The sequence below is a fragment of the Nerophis ophidion genome, linkage group LG01 (assembly GCF_033978795.1).
Source record: "Nerophis ophidion isolate RoL-2023_Sa linkage group LG01, RoL_Noph_v1.0, whole genome shotgun sequence".
Taxonomy (NCBI): domain Eukaryota; kingdom Metazoa; phylum Chordata; class Actinopteri; order Syngnathiformes; family Syngnathidae; genus Nerophis; species Nerophis ophidion.
In genome coordinates, this window is record NC_084611.1 from 8,938,904 (window position 1) to 8,958,878 (window position 19,975).

At 44.9% G+C, this 19,975-nt stretch overlaps 1 protein-coding gene across 2 annotated transcripts in view; it reads left to right on the top strand.

Annotated features, from left to right (window-relative positions):
- The window catches only part of scarb2a (scavenger receptor class B, member 2a), an 82,926-nt gene that overhangs the window by 40,182 nt on the left and 22,769 nt on the right, over window positions 1-19,975 (top strand). For both annotated transcript variants that reach the window (XM_061895523.1, XM_061895533.1), the window contains exons 6-9: window positions 5,627-5,718; window positions 9,701-9,820; window positions 10,015-10,193; window positions 15,870-15,988. In XM_061895523.1, coding sequence (XP_061751507.1) covers window positions 5,627-5,718; window positions 9,701-9,820; window positions 10,015-10,193; window positions 15,870-15,988 — 510 coding nt within the window. The remainder of the gene's footprint in view (window positions 1-5,626; window positions 5,719-9,700; window positions 9,821-10,014; window positions 10,194-15,869; window positions 15,989-19,975) is intronic.

Here is a 19,975-nt window from a genome sequence, read left to right on the forward strand (position 1 = left end):
CAGAACGCCACTACAATAGTTTAAAACAAAGTGCACTTTTGTGCATGATGTCACTAAGATGACATATCAAAACGACACTAAATTAAAGTGCACTTTTTGTACAGAACGCCACTACAATAGTTTAAAACAAAGTGCACTTTTGTGCATGATGTCACACAAGATGTTTCAATAACTGTCAAATAAAAATGAGCTGCATAATAGGAAATTAAATAGTGTATGTCCTTCGCTATGTGGTAGGTTCCTGGGGACGTTATCTCCTTCCGTTGTTGACTCATTTTTTTCATACGGTGTTGATCCGGAAATGGTTGTTTAGGCATTTTGTTGACATGCGGAGTTTCAAGCACTCTTCATTCTCGAGCGGGTGACTTTTCAAACGATGCTACTTTTCGTAGCAACGCTTTTGCCGCGTAATTGTTCGACATATTCCCGCTTGAAGCCAAACCAGCGCCAGGAATTAATTCTTCCTCCATTTGTTAACCAGATCCGCACCTTCTCTCTCTCGTATTACCACTCGCAACGCACCGTTAGCATCACAGCTAATGTTACCCATGTAGCTACCTCTCTGCTCGGGGAGGGCGTGTGACGTATGTAAGAAGGTGCGCTTGTTTGTGTCTCTGTGAGAAGGAGAAGTGGGAAGAGTCTGTAGTGTTGTGAACGCATACGCGAATATCACGATATAGTCATTTTCTGTATCGCACAGAGACAAACCCGCCATATATCGAGTATATTCGATATATCGCCCAGTTCTAGTTGGTGCATTTGAAATATTAGCATCCAGCAGCTTTATCTACCTTTCCTGTATCCGTTTTTAAAATGTTATATCAAGTTAAATCATCAGCGCTAAATTTACTGACTGAGTGGTTTGCTCGCTATCGCTATAACAACATTGGTTCTGTTGTTGCGCAATACACTTGTTAATGAATGACCATGTGGTCAAATAGATAGAACTTCCTCTCTCCTTCTTTCATACTTTTATACCAGGGGTCGGCAACCCAAAATGTTGAAAGAGCCATATTGGACCAAAAATACAAAAACAAATCCGTCTGGAGCCGCAAAAAAATTTAAAGCCATATTATATACAGATAGTGTGTCATAAGATATAAATTGAATTAAGAGGAATTAAAGGAAACTAAATAAGCCTTAAATATAGCTACAAATGAGGCTTAATGATGCAATGTGTACTTTGAGCTTGCCTAAACAGCATGTTAGCATCGATTAGCTTGCCGTGACCATATATGTCTGATTAGCACACCACACAAGTCAATAACATCAACAAAACTCACCTTTGTGTGCATTCATGCACAACGTTAAAAGTTTGGTGGACAAAAAGTCTGCGGGCTATAGAGCGTTTTCCGTTCGGGCTCCAGTACTCTGGAATGCCCTCCCGGTAACAGTTCGCGATGCTACCTCAGTAGAAGCATTTAAGTCTCACCTTAAAACTCATTTGTATACTCTAGCCTTTAAATAGACTCCCTTTTTAGACCAGTTGATCTGCCGCTTCTTTTCTTTCTCCTATGACCCGCGCTCCCTTGTGGAGGGGGTCCGGTCCGATGACCATGGATGAAGTACTGGCTGTCCAGAGTCGAGACCCAGGATGGACCGCTCGTCGGGACCCAAGATGGACCGCTCGCCTGTATCGGTTGGGGACGTCTCTACGCTGCTGATCCGCTTGAGATGGTTTCCTGTGGACGGGACTCTCGCTGCGGTCTTGGATCCGCTTGACTGAACTCTCACGGCTGTGTTGGAGCCACTATGGATTGAACTTTCACAGTATCATGTTAGACCCGCTCGACATCCATTGCTTTCGGTCCCCTAGAGAGGGGGGGTTGCCCACATCTGAGGTCCTCTCCAAGGTTTCTCATAGTCAGCATTGTCACTGGCGTCCCACTGGATGTGAATTCTCCCTGCCCACTGGGTGTGAGTTTTCCTTGCCCTTTTGTGGGTTCTTCCGAGGATGTCGTAGTCGTAATGATTTGTGCAGTCCTTTGAGACATTTGTGATTTGGGGCTATATAAATAAACATTGATTGATTGATTGATTGATTGAAAATGAGACAGAAAAAAAATGTGGCATAACACACATCTTAGAAAGTCGGAGCAATTTATATACGCCCACACTTTTTCTGCAGGCTCGCTACTTTTCAATTGACCAAGTCGAAGGAATCTGCCTCATTCATACAGTGGGGCAAAAAAGTATTTAGTCAGCCAGCGATTGTGCGAGTTCTCCCACTTAAAATGATGACAGAGGTCTGTAATGTTCATCATAGGTACACTTCAACTGTGAGAGACAGAATGTGATAAAAAAAACCTAGGAATTCACATTGTAGTAATTTTAAAGAATTTTTTTGTAAATTATGGTGGAAAATAAGTATTTGGTCAACCATTCAAAGCTCTCACTGATGGAAGGAGGTTTTGGCTCAAAATCTCACGATACACGGCCCCATTCATTCTTTCCCTACCCCTGGCATAAAGGGAAGAAGATTAAGAGCTATTCAGTGGGATTTAAGGTCCAAGCTTACATCGCACTCAAATTTTTACTGCATGCCTTTGGTAAGTGCCGGAGTGAGAAGAGGTTTTAAAACAATTAGCGCATGCTTACTTTTACCGCATGCCTTTGGTAAGCGCAGGGGTGAGAAGAGGGTTTTAAATTAATTAGCGCCCCGGCGGCAATTCAAGGAAATACGGTACTCGAATCACTGAAGCATGTTTAATGTAAACCGTGTGCTTTATAACAATTAGGGAGGTTTGTGTCATGTTTGTCCTACTAACACAAAAAATATATATTTTTTCCCCTCGTCTTTTTCCATTTTTCATACATTTCGGTTAAAGCTCCAGAGAGCCACTAGGGCGGCGCTAAAGATAGAGCCGCGGGTTGCCGACCCGCACCCTATAATGTCTTTTAAGTTAAAAAGAAACTTCAAATGTATGCATTTTCTCATTTCACATTGTCTTTGCCGCCATACCTGACACATTTACAGTGTTCTACATTATGAAAAAGGAAATTTGCCAGCAATTTGGAACGAACACGCAGTACTGTATTGTACCATATGTCCCGGCAAGAAATCTGCCTTCAAAGGACTCCGGCTTATTAGTGATTCCTAGAGCCCAAAAAAAGTCTGCGGGCTATAGAGCGTTTTCCGTTCGGGCTCCAGTACTCTGGAATGCCCTCCCGGTAACAGTTCGAGATGCTACCTCAGTAGAAGCATTTAAGTCTCACCTTAATACTCATCTGTATACTCTAGCCTTTAAATAGACCTCCTTTTTAGACCAGTTGATCTGCCGCTTCTTTTCTTTCTCCTATGTCCCCCCCTCCCTTGTGGAGGGGGTCCGGTCCGAGGACCATGGATGAAGTATCAATCAATCAATCAATCAATGTTTACTTATATAGCCCTAAATCACTAGTGTCTCAAAGGGCTGCACAAACCACCACGACATCCTCGGTAGGCCCACATAAGGGCAAGGAAAACTCACACCCAGTGGGACGTCGGTGACAATGATGACTATGAGAACCTTAGAGAGGAGGAAAGCAATGGATGTCGAGCGGGTCTAACATGATACTGTGAAAGTTCAATCCACAATGGATCCAACACAGTCGCGAGACTCCAGACCAAAGCGGATCCAACACAGCAGCGAGAGTCCCGTTCACAGCGGAGCCAGCAGGAAACCATCCCAAGCGGAGGCGGATCAGCAGCGCAGAGATGTCCCCAGCCGATACACAGGCAAGCAGTCCATTTAAATCTGGCTGCAGGATGGAGGGAAGTGGTGTTCTGTGGGGATTAGCCTTCTGCTTTGTTTTTAGCCCCGCTCGACATCCGCGTTTCCGATCACACCGCTGGCGTCTGCTCCGTAGACGGCCCCCGCTGCTACTAGAAGTACTGGCTGTCCAGAGTCGAGACCCAGGATGGACCGCTCGTCGGGACCCAGGATGGACCGCTCGCCTGTATCGGTTGGGGACGTCTCTACGCTGCTGATCCGCTTGAGATGGTTTCCTGTGGACGGGACTCTCGCTGCTGTCTTGGATCCGCTTTGAACTGAACTCTCGCGGCTGTGTTGGAGCCACTATGGATTGAACTTTCACAGTATCATGTTAGACCCGCTCGACATCCATTGCTTTCGGTCCCCTAGAGAGGGGGGGTTGCCCACATCTGAGGTCCTCTCCAAGGTTTCTCATAGTCAGCATTGTCACTGGCGTCCCACTGGATGTGAATTCTCCCTGCCCACTGGGTGTGAGTTTTCCTTGCCCTTTTGTGGGTTCTTCCGAGGATGTTGTAGTCGTAATGATTTGTGCAGTCCTTTGAGACATTTGTGATTTGGGGCTATATAAATAAACATTGATTGATTGATTGATTGATTGATGAAAAGCCTTATAATGAAGGCAACACATGATGTAAGTGTCTATATTTGCTATCTTAGCCTACTATCAAAGGCTGACGCAAATCTTCGTTGACAGAAATGTTGTATTTGAATTTTTATTCTACACATTTTTGCAACATTGGAAATCATTAGTAAAATGGAGGCTTCTCAAAGGGTGAGATAACTCCTGGAAATGACTGCCTTTTGATGGCCAAAGTTATAGATGTGTGTGTCCAAGTTTAAGGAAACGGCAGCCTGTCTTCTAATGGATTTATTACAATCTTTGCAAGCAGCTGGGTAACGTTTGCTGTGGTCTGGCACAACATAGCGCACAAACAACTATGAGAAATGCAGCCAAAATTACATAAAGATAATGTGTCCTTGAGTCAAATTAAATACACAGAGGATAAAAGTAAAGGAAATTAAATGAGCTCAAATATACCTTTAAACGGGGCATGATGATGCAATATGTACATACAGCTAGCCCAAATAGCATGTTAGCATCGATTAGCTTGCAGTCATGGTTTCACCAAATATGCCTGATGAGCGCACTTGTGCATCCACGCACAGCATGAAACATTTGGTGGACAAAAAAGACGAAGGAGTGGCATCCGGTGGCCATGTACTGCTTGCCTGTGTATCGGCTGGGGACATCTCTGCGCTGCTGATCCGCCTCCGCTTGGGATGGTTTCCTGCTGGCTCCGCTGTGAACGGGACTCTCGCTGCTGTGTTGGATCCATTATGGATTGAACTTTCACAGTATCATGTTAGACCCGCTCGACATCCATTGCTTTCGGTCCCCTAGAGAGGGGGGGTTGCCCACATCTGAGGTCCTCTCCAAGGTTTCTCATAGTCAGCATTGTCACTGGCGTCCCACTGGATGTGAATTCTCCCTGCCCACTGGGTGTGAGTTTTCCTTGCCCTTTTGTGGGTTCTTCCGAGGATGTCGTAGTCTTAATGATTTGTGCAGTCCTTTGAGACATTTGTGATTTGGGGCTATATAAATAAACATTGATTGACATTGGTTGATACTGTATCTTGCCTCCACCTCCAATTATTGGTGTTATTTGTGCTCCGTTAGCCGTCGCTGGTTTATTGCGCATAAGCGGTCATGTCTGTGAACACAAAGCAGCGTTTCTTTCCCGTTCTCCGCGCTCATTAAGTCGATAGACGCAAACCTCTTCTGACTCGGTGCCTCCCGAGCATGTGTCCGTCACAGCGCCTTTGTCTCAACCTCCTCCACAGTCTCACTTTTTGTTCTTTTTTTTTTCCAGAAAAACGGAACCCATGAAGGGGAGTTTGTGTTCAACACCGGCGAGCAGGACTACTTGGAATACGGCAAGATCGACACGTGGAACGGCCTGCGGTAAACACGCCATGTGGCTAATATGCTGTGTGTGATTTAAAAGATCAATCAATCAATGTTTACTTATATAGCCCTAAATCACTAGTGTCTCAAAGGGCTGCACAAACCACTACCACATCCTCGGTAGGCCCACATAAGGGCAAGGAAAACTCACACCCAGTGGGACGTCGGTGACAATGATGACTATGAGAACCTTGGAGAGGAGGAAAGCAATGGATGTCGAGCGGGTCTAACATGATACTGTGAAAGTTCAATCCATAATGGATCCAACACAGTCGCGAGAGTCCAGTCCAAAGCGGATCCAACACAGCAGCGAGAGTCCCGTTCACAGCGGAGCCAGCAGGAAACCATCCCAAGCGGAGGCGGACCAGCAGCGCAGAGATGTCCCCAGCCGATACACAGGCGAGCAGTACATGGCCACCGGATCGGACCGGACCCCCTCCACACGGGAGAGTGGGACATAGAAGAAAAAGAAAAGAAACGGCAGATCAACTGGTCTAAAAAGGGAGTCTATTTAAAGGCTAGAGTATACAAATGAGTTTTAAGGTGAGACTTAAATGCTTCTACTGAGGTAGCATCTCGAACTGTTACCGGGAGGGCATTCCAGAGTACTGGAGCCCGAAATGAAAATGCTCTATAGCCCGCAGACTTTTTTTGGGCTTTGGGAATCACTAATAAGCCGGAGTCCTTTGAAGGCAGATTTCTTGCCGGGACATATGGTACAATACAATGGGCAAGATAGGATGGAGCTAGACCGTGTAGTATTTTATATGTAAGTAGTAAAACCTTAAAGTCACATCTTAAGTGCACAGGAAGCCAGTGCAGGTGAGCCAGTATAGGTATATATGTATGTATATATGTATATAAAGGTATATACAGTACAGGTATATATGTATGTATATATGTATATAAAGGTATATACAGTACAGGCGTAATGTGATCAAACTTTCTTGTTCTTGTCAAAAGTCTAGCAGCCGCATTTTGTACCAACTGTAATCTTTTAATGCTAGACATGGGGAGACCCGAAAATAATACGTTACAGTAGTCGAGGCGAGACGTAACAAACAAAAAGATATATGGTTTGACTCCCAGTAACCCATTCCAGTCCGGACTTCCTTCCAGGAGGTGGTGTTTACTCAGTTGCACAACTTTTGAATAATGTCCACAAGGGAAAAAGCCTTTGCTCCCTGGATTTAAGTGGAAAATGATTGCAAAATGAATGTTTGGCTATCCAACGTGACTTTGCACTTTAACACTGAAATCTACCGGCATTCAGAGTAGCAGAAAAATTCCAAAGATTAATGATCTACTCATAGTATGTTTTTAAAACATATATATTTAGTCTAAAAGTAGACAAGTCTAGTATGGTTTGATATAAATAAATTATCTTTAAATTTGGAAAAGACTAAGTATATGGTATTCGGTAATAAAAGAAAGATGGAAGTTAGTTTATCCAATAACAATGCGGCGTGGCGCAGTGGGAGAGTGGCCGAGCGCAACCCGAGGGTCACTGGTTCAAATCCCCACCTAGAACCAACCTCGTCACGTCCGTTGTGTCCTGAGCAAGACACTTCACCCATGCTCCTGATGGGTGCTGGTTGGCGCCTTGCATGGCAGCTCCCTCCATCAGTGTGTGAATGGGTAAATGTGGAAGTAGTGTCAAAGCGCTTTGAGTACCTTGAAGGTAGAAAAGCGCTATACAAGTACAACCCATTTATTTATTTATTTAAAAATTGAGAAGGTGTCTGAAATCAGATTTCTTGGGGTGATCTTAGATGAAAAGTTGACATGGAAAGCTCATATAATGCATGTGAAAAATCAGGTATCTAAAAGTTTATTTATTTTGAACATTTTTTGGCATTTAGGTAAAAACATGATTTAATTTAAACTAAAAAAAAAGATACAAACAAAAATCGCTCACAGCCGAGGCACAACTTGGGCTAAGGAAGGAAGCTAACGCATAAACAGATTATGAACATAAATCGAACAAAACTTACTTGGCATGGCATGAAGCACGAAACTATGGCAAGGCTTGAAACAAGTCAGCACAGAGCAAGAAAAGGTCCCATTGACGCCAGGGCGACTGACTGGCAAAGACGTGCTTAAATACTGCCTCTTATTAGTGCTCGGGAAGCAGGTGAGCGGGCATTTTGGCCACCAGAGACAGGTGGACAAAATGAGTAACCAAGGAAACCAGACAGGGCTTCACGGTGGCAGAGGGGTTAGTGCGTCTGCCTCACAATACGAAGTTCCTGCAGTCCTGGGTTCAAATCCAGGTTCGGGATCTTTCTGTGTGGAGTTTGCATGTTCTCCCCGTGAATGCGTGGGTTCCTTCCGGGTACTCCGGCTTCCTCCCACTTCCAAAGACATGCACCTGGGGATAGGTTGATTGGCAACACTAAATGGTCCCTAGTGTGTGAATGTGAGTGTGAATGTTGTCTGTCTATCTGTGTTGGCCCTGCGACGAGGTGGCGACTTGTCCAGGGTGTACCCTGCCTTCCGCCCGATTGTAGCTGAGATAGGCGCCAGCGCCCCCCGCGACCCCAAAAGGGAATAAGCGGTAGAAAATGGATGGATGGATGGATGGATGATTTAATTTAAACTAAAAAAAAGATACAAACAAAAATCGCTCACAGCGGAGGCACAACTTGGGCTAAGGAAGAAAGCTAACGCATAAACAGATTATGAACATAAATCGAACAAAACTTACTTGGCATGGCATGAAGCACGAAACTATGGCAAGGCATGAAACAAGTCAGCACAGAGCAAGAAAAGGTCCCATTGACGCCAGGGCAACTGACTGGCAAAGACGTGCTTAAATACTGCCTCTTATTAAGGGATGGCGTGGCGCAGTGGGAGAGTGGCCGAGCGCAACCCGAGGGTCACTGGTTCAAATCCCACCTAGAACCAACCTCGTCACGTCCGTTGTGTCCTGAGCAAGACACTTCACCCTTGCTCCTGATGGGTGCTGGTTGGCGCCTTGCATGGCAGCTCCCTCCATCAGTGTGTGAATGTGTGTGTGAATGGGTAAATGTGGAAGTAGTGTCAAAGCGCTTTGAGTACCTTGAAGGTAGAAAAGCGCTATACAAGTACAACCCATTTATTTATTTATTTAAAAATTGAGAAGGTGTCTGAAATCAGATTTCTTGGGGTGATCTTAGATGAAAAGTTGACATGGAAAGCTCATATAATGCATGTGAAAAATCAGGTATCTAAAAGTTTATTTATTTTGAACATTTTTTGGCATTTAGGTAAAAACATGATTTAATTTAAACTAAAAAAAAAGATACAAACAAAAATCGCTCACAGCGGAGGCACAACTTGGGCTAAGGAAGAAAGCTAACGCATAAACAGATTATGAACATAAATCGAACAAAACTTACTTGGCATGGCATGAAGCACGAAACTATGGCAAGGCATGAAACAAGTCAGCACAGAGCAAGAAAAGGTCCCATTGACGCCGCGGCGACTGACTGGCAAAGACGTACTTAAATACTGCCTCTTATTAGTGCTCGGGAAGCAGGTGAGCGGGCATTTTGGCCACCAGAGACAGGTGGACAAAATGAGTAACCAAGGAAACCAGACAGGGCTTGTGGACATATATATATATATATATGTATATATATATATATATATATATATATATTATGTAGGTAGGTAGGTGTGGGAAAAATTACAAGACTACTTCGTCTCTACAGAACGGTTTCATGAGGAGATCTCCTGATGATTGAGGGAACCCCTCATGAAACAGTTCTGTAGAGACGAAGTAGTCTTGTAATTTTTCCCACACCTACATATTGCGCTCTACCACGGTATCGAGGACTATTCTATGGATAATCCAATCAAGACATATATATATATATCCATTTTCTACCGCTTATTCCCTTATACCGAACCAAAATTTTTGTGTACCGTTACACCCTTATTTGCACCACATTCAGTGTAAAAACCAAACGTATTTGTCTTTTGTGTGTGTCGCTAGGGAGATGACGTTTTGGTCCTCCAATCAGAGCAACATGATCAACGGCACGGACGGCGCCGTCTTCCACCCCCTCATAAACAGGAACGAGCTCCTGTACATCTTTGCCGCCGATCTCTGCAGGTACGCCCGTATTTTTTATTTTTCCGGCCCACTCATTGTTTACAAGCCACATTGGGGCGGGTCAGAACTTCCAGTACTGGGGGAATATGAATCACTAGATAAGGAGCTTTTGGATCATCTGATAAGGCTTGTGTTGCCAGAAAAGTTGAGGCACAGGAAAGGGACTTCCCTGATGACGGTGGCCGCCCTTGCAGGTCCATCCACTTGGCGTACGTGAAGGACGTGGAGGTGAAGGGCATCCAGGCGTACCGCTTCGCGCCCCCCGAGGACGTGCTCATGAGCCCTGACAACAACCCGGCTAACGAGGGCTTTTGCGTGCCAGCCGGAGAATGTCTCGGCACCGGCGTGCTGAAAGTCAGCGTTTGTCGGCAAGGTAGGAAACTGTCCGTCTCCTCGTCCATCAGTCACCCTGACCCCTTTAGCGGCCCCTGACCCACTTTGCCACCACATGCCTCCACACCAGCGCCCCCGCTGAAATTGTCCTTAGAACCAATAAGAGCTGGTTGAATGATTAACCGTGCTGAGTGTGTGTAATCACGGCAGTGTTTGACTCTGAGTGGAGACTGATTGCTCTGATAAGAGCAACTGCGAGATACGATACGCTAACCTCTAGACTCTTGTGTTTACATTCCTTTAAAGATTCAACCCGTTTTTTTATGATCAGCTCGTGCTTGGGAGATCAGGATTGTGACTCCATGTAACCCCCACCGACTTATTGTATTTTCCATCATCGCTCTCTACTCCGCCATACCATCCATCCATCCATTTTCTACCGCTTATTCCTTTTCGGGGTCGCGGGGGGCGCTGGCGCCTATCTCAGCTACAATCGGGCGGAAGGCGGGGTACACCCTGGACAAGTCGCCACCTCATCGCAGGGCCAACACAGATAGACAGACAACATTCACACACTAGGGACAATTTAGTGTTGCCAATCAACCTATCCCCAGGTGCATGTCTTTAGAAGTGGGAGGAAGCCGGAGAACCGATTCGAATTGCACTTTTCTGTGAAAGAAATAAAGGCATTATGTTGCTATGATATGTATTTTCCCATATTTCTGCACAATAATTGAAATAAGGTAGAATAATTGAGCAATATAACATTCTCATTGTGTTGTATGGAAAACTATATTTAACCTTCCATCCATTTTCTACCGCTTATTCCCTTTCGGGGTGGCGGGGGGCGCTGGCGCCTATCTCAGCTACAATCGGGCGGAAGGCGGGGTACACCCTGGACAAGTCGCCACCTCATCGCAGGGCCAACACAGATAGACAGACAACATTCACACACTAGGGACAATTTAGTGTTGCCAATCAACCTATCCCCAGGTGCATGTCTTTAGAAGTGGGAGGAAGCCGGAGAACCGATTCGAATTGCACTTTTCTGTGAAAGAAATAAAGGCATTATGTTGCTATGATATGTATTTTCCCATATTTCTGCACAATAATTGAAATAAGGTAGAATAATTGAGCAATATAACATTCTCATTGTGTTGTATGGAAAACTATATTTAACCTTCCATCCATTTTCTACCGCTTATTCCCTTTCGGGGTGGCGGGGGGCGCTGGCGCCTATCTCAGCTACAATCGGGCGGAAGGCGGGGTACACCCTGGACAAGTCGCCACCTCATCGCAGGGCCAACACAGATAGACAGACAACATTCACACTCACATTCGCACACTAGGGACCATTTAGTGTCGCCAATCAACCTACATTTAGTTTTTTTTTGTTTGTTTTTTTTGTCCTGTCCAGCTTCTCAGGCAAATCATATACCGTATTTTCCGCGCTATAAGCCGCCCCGTGTTGTAAGCCGCACCTTCAATGAATGGCATATTTAAAAACTTTGTAAACCTATAAGCCGCGCCCCCGCTGCGCTAAAGGTCAGTCAAACTTTAATAATACAAACCAAGGTGATCAAAAAGGTCAACCAAAGAACGAGATTCCTCTACAGAATCTCCTCTCTGGTCAACAAAAGCACCTCGAGGATTCTAGCGGCAACTCTCATTCAACCCTTCTTCGATGACGCTTGCACCTCCTGGTACCCCAGCACCTCCAGAACCCTCAAATCTGGACTCCAAACATCCCAGAATAAGCTAGTCCGGTTACTTTTAGACCTCCACCCCAGATCACACCTCAATCCAACCCACTTCTCCAAAGTGGGCTGGCTCAGGGTGGAGGACAGAGTCAAACAACTTGCACTGAGCCTGGTCTATAAAATCCGCTACACCTCCTTGATACCGAAGTACATGTCAAACTACTTCCTTAACGTAAATGAGCGCCATAACCACAACACCAGGGGGAGCTCCACAAACCACGTTAAACCCAGATTCCGATCTAACAAAGGTCTTAACTCATTCTCTTTCTATGCCACATCAATGTGGAATGCACTCCCAACAGGTATAAAAGTAAGTGCATCTCTATATTCCTTCAAAAGCGCTCTAAAACAACACCTCCAGGCAACTTCAACACTTTACTAATACCCTCCTCCATTCACATCCCATCTCCCTGGATTATAAACAACTCAAATGTACTTCTAATGTATATACTTGTTCTTATGCTATGTGAACTCACTATGTTCTCTGCTGGCTGTACATATCCTACTAAATAAGACCTACACTGTTTCAATGTCCACATTTCTCTGTTGATGCAATTGTTGATGACTGAAGTTCTGATATCAACCAAAGCTCCTCATCCCACCCCCCGGATTGTAAATAATGTAAATAATTCAATGTACATACTATGATGATTAACTTGTGTGATGACTGTATTATGTTGATAGTATATATTTGTACCATGGATTGATTAACGTGGACCCCGACTTAAACAAGTTGAAAAACTTATTCGAGTGTTACCATTTAGTGGTCAATTGTACGGAATATGTACTGAACTGTGCAATCTACTAATAAAAGTATCAATCAATCAATCAAATTCAATGAATGGCATATTTAAAAACTTTGTAAACCTATAAGCCGCACCGGGTCATAAGCCGCGCCCCCGCTGCGCTAAAGGGAATGTCAAAAAAAACAGTCGGATAGGTCAGTCAAACTTTAATAATACAAACCAGTGTGCGAATGTGCAATCACAATTGCAGAGCAATAGCAAACATCAATAACTCAACTTTGCTCGAACGTTAATGTCACAGCACACAAAATAAACATTTAAAGCTCCCCTTCAGAAGTTATTCCTCATCCATAAATCCCTCGAATTGTTCTTCTTCGGTGTCTGAATTAAAAAATTGGGCGAATACGGCGTCCAAAATGGCGGGCTGCGTCTCTTTGAAGTCATCAGAGTCAGTGTCGCTGTTGCTGTCTGGCAGTTGCATGAATCCTGCCTTCCTGGCCGGATCTTTTTTCAGCTATCTTGTTTTTACAATATGCGTGGAAAGTATCAATCAATCAATCAATCAATGTTTACTTATATAGCCCTAAATCACTAGTGTCTCAAAGGGCTGCACAAACCACTACGACATCCTCGGTAGGCCCACATAAGGGCAAGGAAAACTCACACCCAGTGGGACGTCGGTGACAATGATGACTATGAGAACCTTGGAGAGGAGGAAAGCAATGGATGTCGAGCGGGTCTAACATGATACTGTGAGAGTTCAATCCATAATGGATCCAACACAGTCGCGAGAGTCCAGTCCAAAGCGGATCCAGCACAGCAGCGAGAGTCCCGTTCACAGCGGAGCCAGCAGGAAACCATCCCAAGCGGAGGCGGATCAGCAGCGCAGAGATGTCCCCAGCCGATACACAGGCAAGCAGTACATGGCCACCGGATCGGACCGGACCCCCTCCACAAGGGAGAGTGGGACATAGAAGAAAAAGAAAAGAAACGGCAGATCAACTGGTCTAAAAAGGGAGTCTATTTAAAGGCTAGAGTATACAAATGAGTTTTAAGGTGAGACTTAAATGCTTCTACTGAGGTAGCATCTCGAACTGTTACAGGGAGGGCATTCCAGAGTACTGGAGCCCGAACGGAAAACGCTCTATAGCCCGCAGACTTTTTTTGGGCTCTAGGAATCACTAATAAGCCGGAGTCCTTTGAAGGCAGATTTCTTGCCGGGACATATGGTACAATACAATGGGCAAGATAGGATGGAGCTAGACCGTGTAGTATTTTATACGTAAGTAGTAAAACCTTAAAGTCACATCTTAAGTGCACAGGAAGTCAGTGCAGGTGAAAGTCTTTTGGCAGTTGCTGTGAAATAGTAGTCCGTGTGCGGAAGGAGAGATTGCGTCTTTTCATGAACCGGAAACACCAAGAAGCGCCACGTTTAAAATCATCCGAGTGAGGTTTGCTGGCTAGCGCTGTTGCCTTCATTGTGATGGTACTGATGGTGCTTCATGCCATGCCAAGTAAGTTTTGTTTGAATTATGTTCTTGGTCTGTTTATGCGTTAGCTTTGTTCTTTAGCCCAAGTTGTGGCTCCGCTGTGAGCGATTTTTGTTTGTATATTTCGGTGGCAGAGGGGTTAGTGCGTCTGCCTCACAATACAAAGGTCCTGCAGTCCTGGGTTCAAATCCAGGCTCTGGATCTTTCTGTGTGGAGTTTGCATGTTCTCCCCGTGAATGCGTGGGTTCCCTCCGGGTACTCCGGCTTCCTCCCACCTCCAAAGACATGCACCTGGGGATAGGTTGATTGGCAACACTAAATGGTCCCTAGTGTGTGAATGTGAGTGTGAATGTTGTCTGTCTATCTGTGTTGGCCCTGCGATGAGGTGGCGACTTGTCCAGGGTGTACCCTGCCTTCCGCCCGATTGTAGCTGAGATAGGCACCAGCGCCCCCCGCGACCCCGAAAGGGAATAAGCGGTAGAAAATGGATGGATGGATGGATTTTTTTTAGTTAAAATTTGTCCAGGGTGTACCCTGCCTTCCGCCCGATTGTAGCTGAGATAGGCGCCAGCGTCCCCCGCAACCCCGAAAGGGAATAAGCGGTAGAAAATGGATGGATGGATGGATAAATCATGTTTTTACCTAAATGCCATGTCCCGAGTAGTCCGTCCGCCTTCCTGGGAGAACGACCCCGCATCGTGACATAAAATACTTCTTACCATTAATGCGACTTCTTGAACAGATGCGGTAGAAAAACGGATGGATGGATATAAATGCATGAGAATGTTTTATATTTTGCACGTTATTTTTAGCACCGTGATTACCAGGGAAATTATTCATAATTATCGCGTTGAGCAATGTCAGCTAAGGCGGTATAGCTCAGTTGGTAGAGTGGCCGTGTCAACAACTTGAGGGTTGCAGGTTCGATTCCCGCTTCCGCCATCCTAGTCACTGCCGTTGTGTCCTTGGGCAAGATACTTTACCCACCTGCTCCCAGTGCCACCCACACTGGTTTAAATGTCACTTAGATATTGGGTTTCACTATGTAAAGCGCTTTGAGTCACTAGAGAAAAGCGCTATATAAATATAATTCACTTCACTTCATTTATCTGAGAGCCAGATGCAGTCATCTAGAGCCACATCCTGGCTCTAGAGCCATAGGTTCCCTACCCCTGCTCTAGAGTATAAGTCGCATTTTGGGGGGGAAATTTATTTGATGAAGTGAAGTGAATTATATTTATATAGCGCTTTTTCTCTAGTGACTCAAAGCGCTTTACAGAGTGAAACCCAATATCTAAGTTACATTCAAACCAGTGTGGGTGGCACTGGGAGCAGGTGGGTCAAGTGTCTTGCCCAAGGACACAACGGCAGTGACTAGGTTGGCAGAAGCGGGAATTGAACCTGCAACCCTCAAGTTGCTGGCACAGCCGCTCTACCAACCGAGCTAAACCCAACACCAAGAATAGACATTTGAAAGACAATTTAAAATGTAAAAGACCATTTAAAATCCGCCCGATTGTGGCTGAGATGGGCTCCAGCGCCCCCCGCAGCCCTCAAAGGGAATAAGCGGTAGGAAACGGATGGATGGATGTACAGCAACATGGCCCCGGCCCCATCCCAAACAGGTCCTGTCGTTATCTCCGGCTGCATATACATTTCTTCTCGACACACCTCGTCCAGGCTATGAGCGGCGTTTTGACTTTGTTTCTACCTCCTGCAGGCGCTCCCATCGTGGTGTCCTTCCCGCACTTCTACCAGGCCGACCCCAAGTACATCAACGCCATCGAAGGGCTCAGTCCCAACAAGGAGGAACACGAGACCTACCTGGATCTGCAACCGGTACGGCCCAAAATAGTCCTGGGATCACAATATTGTAGTCTAAACCAGTGGTTCTCAAATGGGGGTACTCGTAAGTATGCCAAGGGGTACGTGAGATTTTTTTTAAATATTCTAAAAATAGCAACAATTTAAAAATCCTTAATAAATATATTTATTGAATAATACTTCAACAAAATAAGAATGTAAGTTCATAAACTGTGAAAAGAAATGCAACAATGCAATATTCAGTGTTGACAGCTAGATTTTTTGTGGACATGTTCACGGTGGGAGAGGGGTTAGTGCGTCTGCCTCACAATACGAAGGTCCTGCAGTCCTGGGTTCAAATCCAGGCTGGGGATCTTTCTGTGTGGAGTTTGCATGTTCTCCCCGTGACTGCGTGGGTTCCCTCCGGGTACTCCAGCTTCCTCCCACTTCCAAAGACATGCACCTGGGGATAGGCCCCTCCCACTTCCAAAGACATGCACCTGGGGATAGGTTGATTGGCAACACTAAATGGACCCTAGTGTGTGAATGTGAGTGTGAATGTTGTCTGTCTATCTGTTTTGGCCCTGCTATGAGGTGGCGACTTGTCCAGGGTGTACCCCGCCTTCCGCCCGATTGTAGCTGAGATAGGCGCCAGCGCCCCCCGCGACCCCAAGAAGGGAATAAGCGGTAGAAAATGGATGGATGGATGGATGGATGTTCCATAAATATTGATGTTAAAGATTTCTTTTTTTTGTGAGGAAATTTTTTGAATTAAGTTCATGAGATCCCCAAAGAGTGCACTTTAAGTTGATTACTTCTATGTGTAGAAATCTTTATGTAGATATCAGAGAAACTTATTTTTCAACAAGTTTGTAGTTATTTTTATGTCTTTTTTTCCAAATAGTTCAAGAAAGACCACAACAAATGAGCAATATTTTTATACAATTGAATAAATCAGAAACTGATGACATAGTGCTGTATTTTACTTCTTTATCTCTTTTTTTTCAACCAAAAATGCTTTGCTCTGATTAGGGCAGGGGTGTCAAACTCAAATACGGAGTGGGCCAAAATTCTAAACTGAACAAAGTCGCGGGCCAAAGTTGAACAACTTTAACCTTTTAATAGGGACCCAAACAAGTTTTGCATTGAATATTGAACAAGCAAGGCTTATATAACTTTATAGTGACGTGCAAAATCGAGTTTTGTTGGTAACGGGGGTGTATATTGTAGTGTCCCGGAAGAGTTAGTGCTGCAAGGGGCTCTGGGTATTTGTTCTGTTGTGTTTACGTTGTGTTACGGTGCGGATGTTCTCCCAAAATGTGTTTGTCATTCTTGTTTGGTGTGGTGTAACAGTGTTAAAGTTGTTTATACGGCCACCCTCAGTGTGACCTGTATGGCTGTTGACCAAGTATGCCTTGCATTTACTTGTGTGTGTGTGTAGAAGCCGCATATATCACGTGACTGGGCCGGCACGCTGTTTGTATGGAGGAAAAGCGGACGTGACGACAGGTTGTAGAGCAGGGGTAGGGAACCAATGGCTCTAGAGCCAGATGTGGCTCTTTTGATGACTGCATCTGGCTCTCAGATAAATCTGAGCTGACATTGCTTAACGCGATAAGTAATTAATGATTCCACTTGTAATCACCGTGTTAAAAATAATGTTCAAAATATGAATTATTCTCATGCATTTTTAATCCGTCCATCCGTTTTTCAACCGCGCCTGTTCAAGAAGTTGCGTCAATGGCAAGAAGTTATTTATTTATTATTGGTTAGTGTGGGGCTTGCCCTCCTGGGGGTTCTTCAGACCCCCAAGCACCGACATGAGAGCCTGTTTCAGGGTTACAATATTGTTGTATTTTTCAATAAGTCCCTCAGTTGTTTTCCAGCAATTGTATTTCCAGCCCCAAGCCAGTCTCTCCTCCTGGCTGCTGCTTATAACAGAGCGACAGGTGATTAGATAACAAGGCCCAGGTGGGCCATCTACGCACCTGTCGCTGCAGGCCCGCAGGCCACGCTCCTCCACAGTTAGCTTCGGAATAATAATGTTATTACAAAGAATAAGAGACTCTAGACATGTTGGTTTTACTTCAAAATGCACGCGTTTAGTTGTGTTCAGTGTTAAAAAAAAAATTATATGGCTCTTACGGAAATATATTTCAAAATATTTGGCTTTTTGGCTCTCTCAGCCAAAAAGGTTCCCGACCCCTGTTGTAGAGGATGCTAAAAGCAGTACCTTTTATGGCACGCCCCCAATATTGTTGTCCGGGTGGAAATCCGGGAGAATGGTTGCCCCGGGAGATTTTTTTTTTGGGGGGGGGGCACTGAAATTCGGGATTCTCCTGGAAAAATCGGGAGGGTTGGCAAGTATGTAAATTAGCGTTGAATGCGGTGATACAGCGCCACTGCCAGTGTATAATACCGGCAGGCCAGCTCTAATGTTCATTTATTATTGCCTCAAGGGCCAAATGAAATTACACGGGCCAGAGTTTGACACCCATGGTTTAGGGCAGGGGTAGGGAACCTATGGCTCTAGAGCCAGATGTGGCTCTTTTGATGACTGCATCTGGCTCTCAGATAAATCTTAGCTGACATTGCTTAACGCGATAATTATGAATAATTTCACTGGTAATCACAGTGCTAAAAATAACGTGCAAAATATAAAACATTCTCATGCATTCAAATCCATCCATCCGTTTTTCTACCGCACCTGTTCAAGAAGTTGCATTAATGGTAAGAAGTATTTTATGTCATGATGGGGGGGGGGGGGTCGCAGCTTGCAGCGGGGTCGTTCTCCCAGGAAGGCAGACGGACTACTCGGGACATGGCGTTTAGGTAAAAACATGATTTAATTTAAACTAAAAACAGATACAAACAAAAATCGCTCACAGCGGAGGCACAACTTGGGCTAAGGAACACAGATAACGCATACACAGACTATGAACATAAATCAAACAAAACTTACTTGGCATGGCATGAAGCACGAAACTATGGCAAGGCATGAAACAAGTCAGCACAGAGCGAGAAAAGATCACATTGACGCCAGGGCGACTGACTGGCAAAGACGTGCTTAAATACTGCCTCTGATTAGTGCTCAGGAAGCAGGTGAGCGGGCATTTTGGCCACCAGAGACAGGTGGACAAAATGAGTAACCAAGGAAACCAGACAGGGCTTCACGGTGGAAGAGGGGTTAGTGCGTCTGCCTCACAATACGAAGTTCCTACAGTCCTGGGTTCAAATCCAGGCTCGGGATCTTTCTGTGTGGAGTTTGCATGTTCTCCCCGTGAATGCGTGGGTTCCCTCCGGCTTCCTCCCACTTCCAAAGACATGCACCTGGGTATAGGCCCCTCCCACTTCCAAAGACATGCACCTGGGGATAGGCCCCTCCCACTTCCAAAGACATGCACCTGGGGATAGGTTGATTGGCAACACTAAATGGTCCCTAGTGTGTGAATGTTGTCTATCTGTGTTGGCCCTGCGATGAGGTGGTGACTTGTCCAGGGTGTACCCTGCCTTCCGCCCGATTGTAGCTGAGATAGGCGCCAGCGACCCCGAAAAGGAATAAGCGGTAGAAAATGGATGGATGGATGGAAACCAGACAAGGGAGTGGAAAAAAACAGGAGCTTAAAGAGTCCAAAGGACAAACAGCACATGGCCAAACAAAAACATGATCAACAGACATGACATTTTATTTATTATTGGTTAGCTTCAGAATAACAATGTTATTAAAAATAACAAGAGACTTATTATACTCTAAAAATGTTGGTCTTACTTAAAAATGCACACATTTAGTTGTATTCAGTGTTAAAAAATCTGATATGGCTCTCACGGAAATACATTTTGAAATATTTGGCTTTCAAGGCTCTCTCAGCCAAAAAGGTTCCCGACCCCTGCTCTAGTGCGACTTATATATGTATTTTTCCTTCTTTATTATGCATTTTCAACAGGTGCGTCTTATACTCCGGAGCGACTTATACTCCGAAAAATACGGTAAATATGTAAAATACAGCACTATGTCATCAGTTT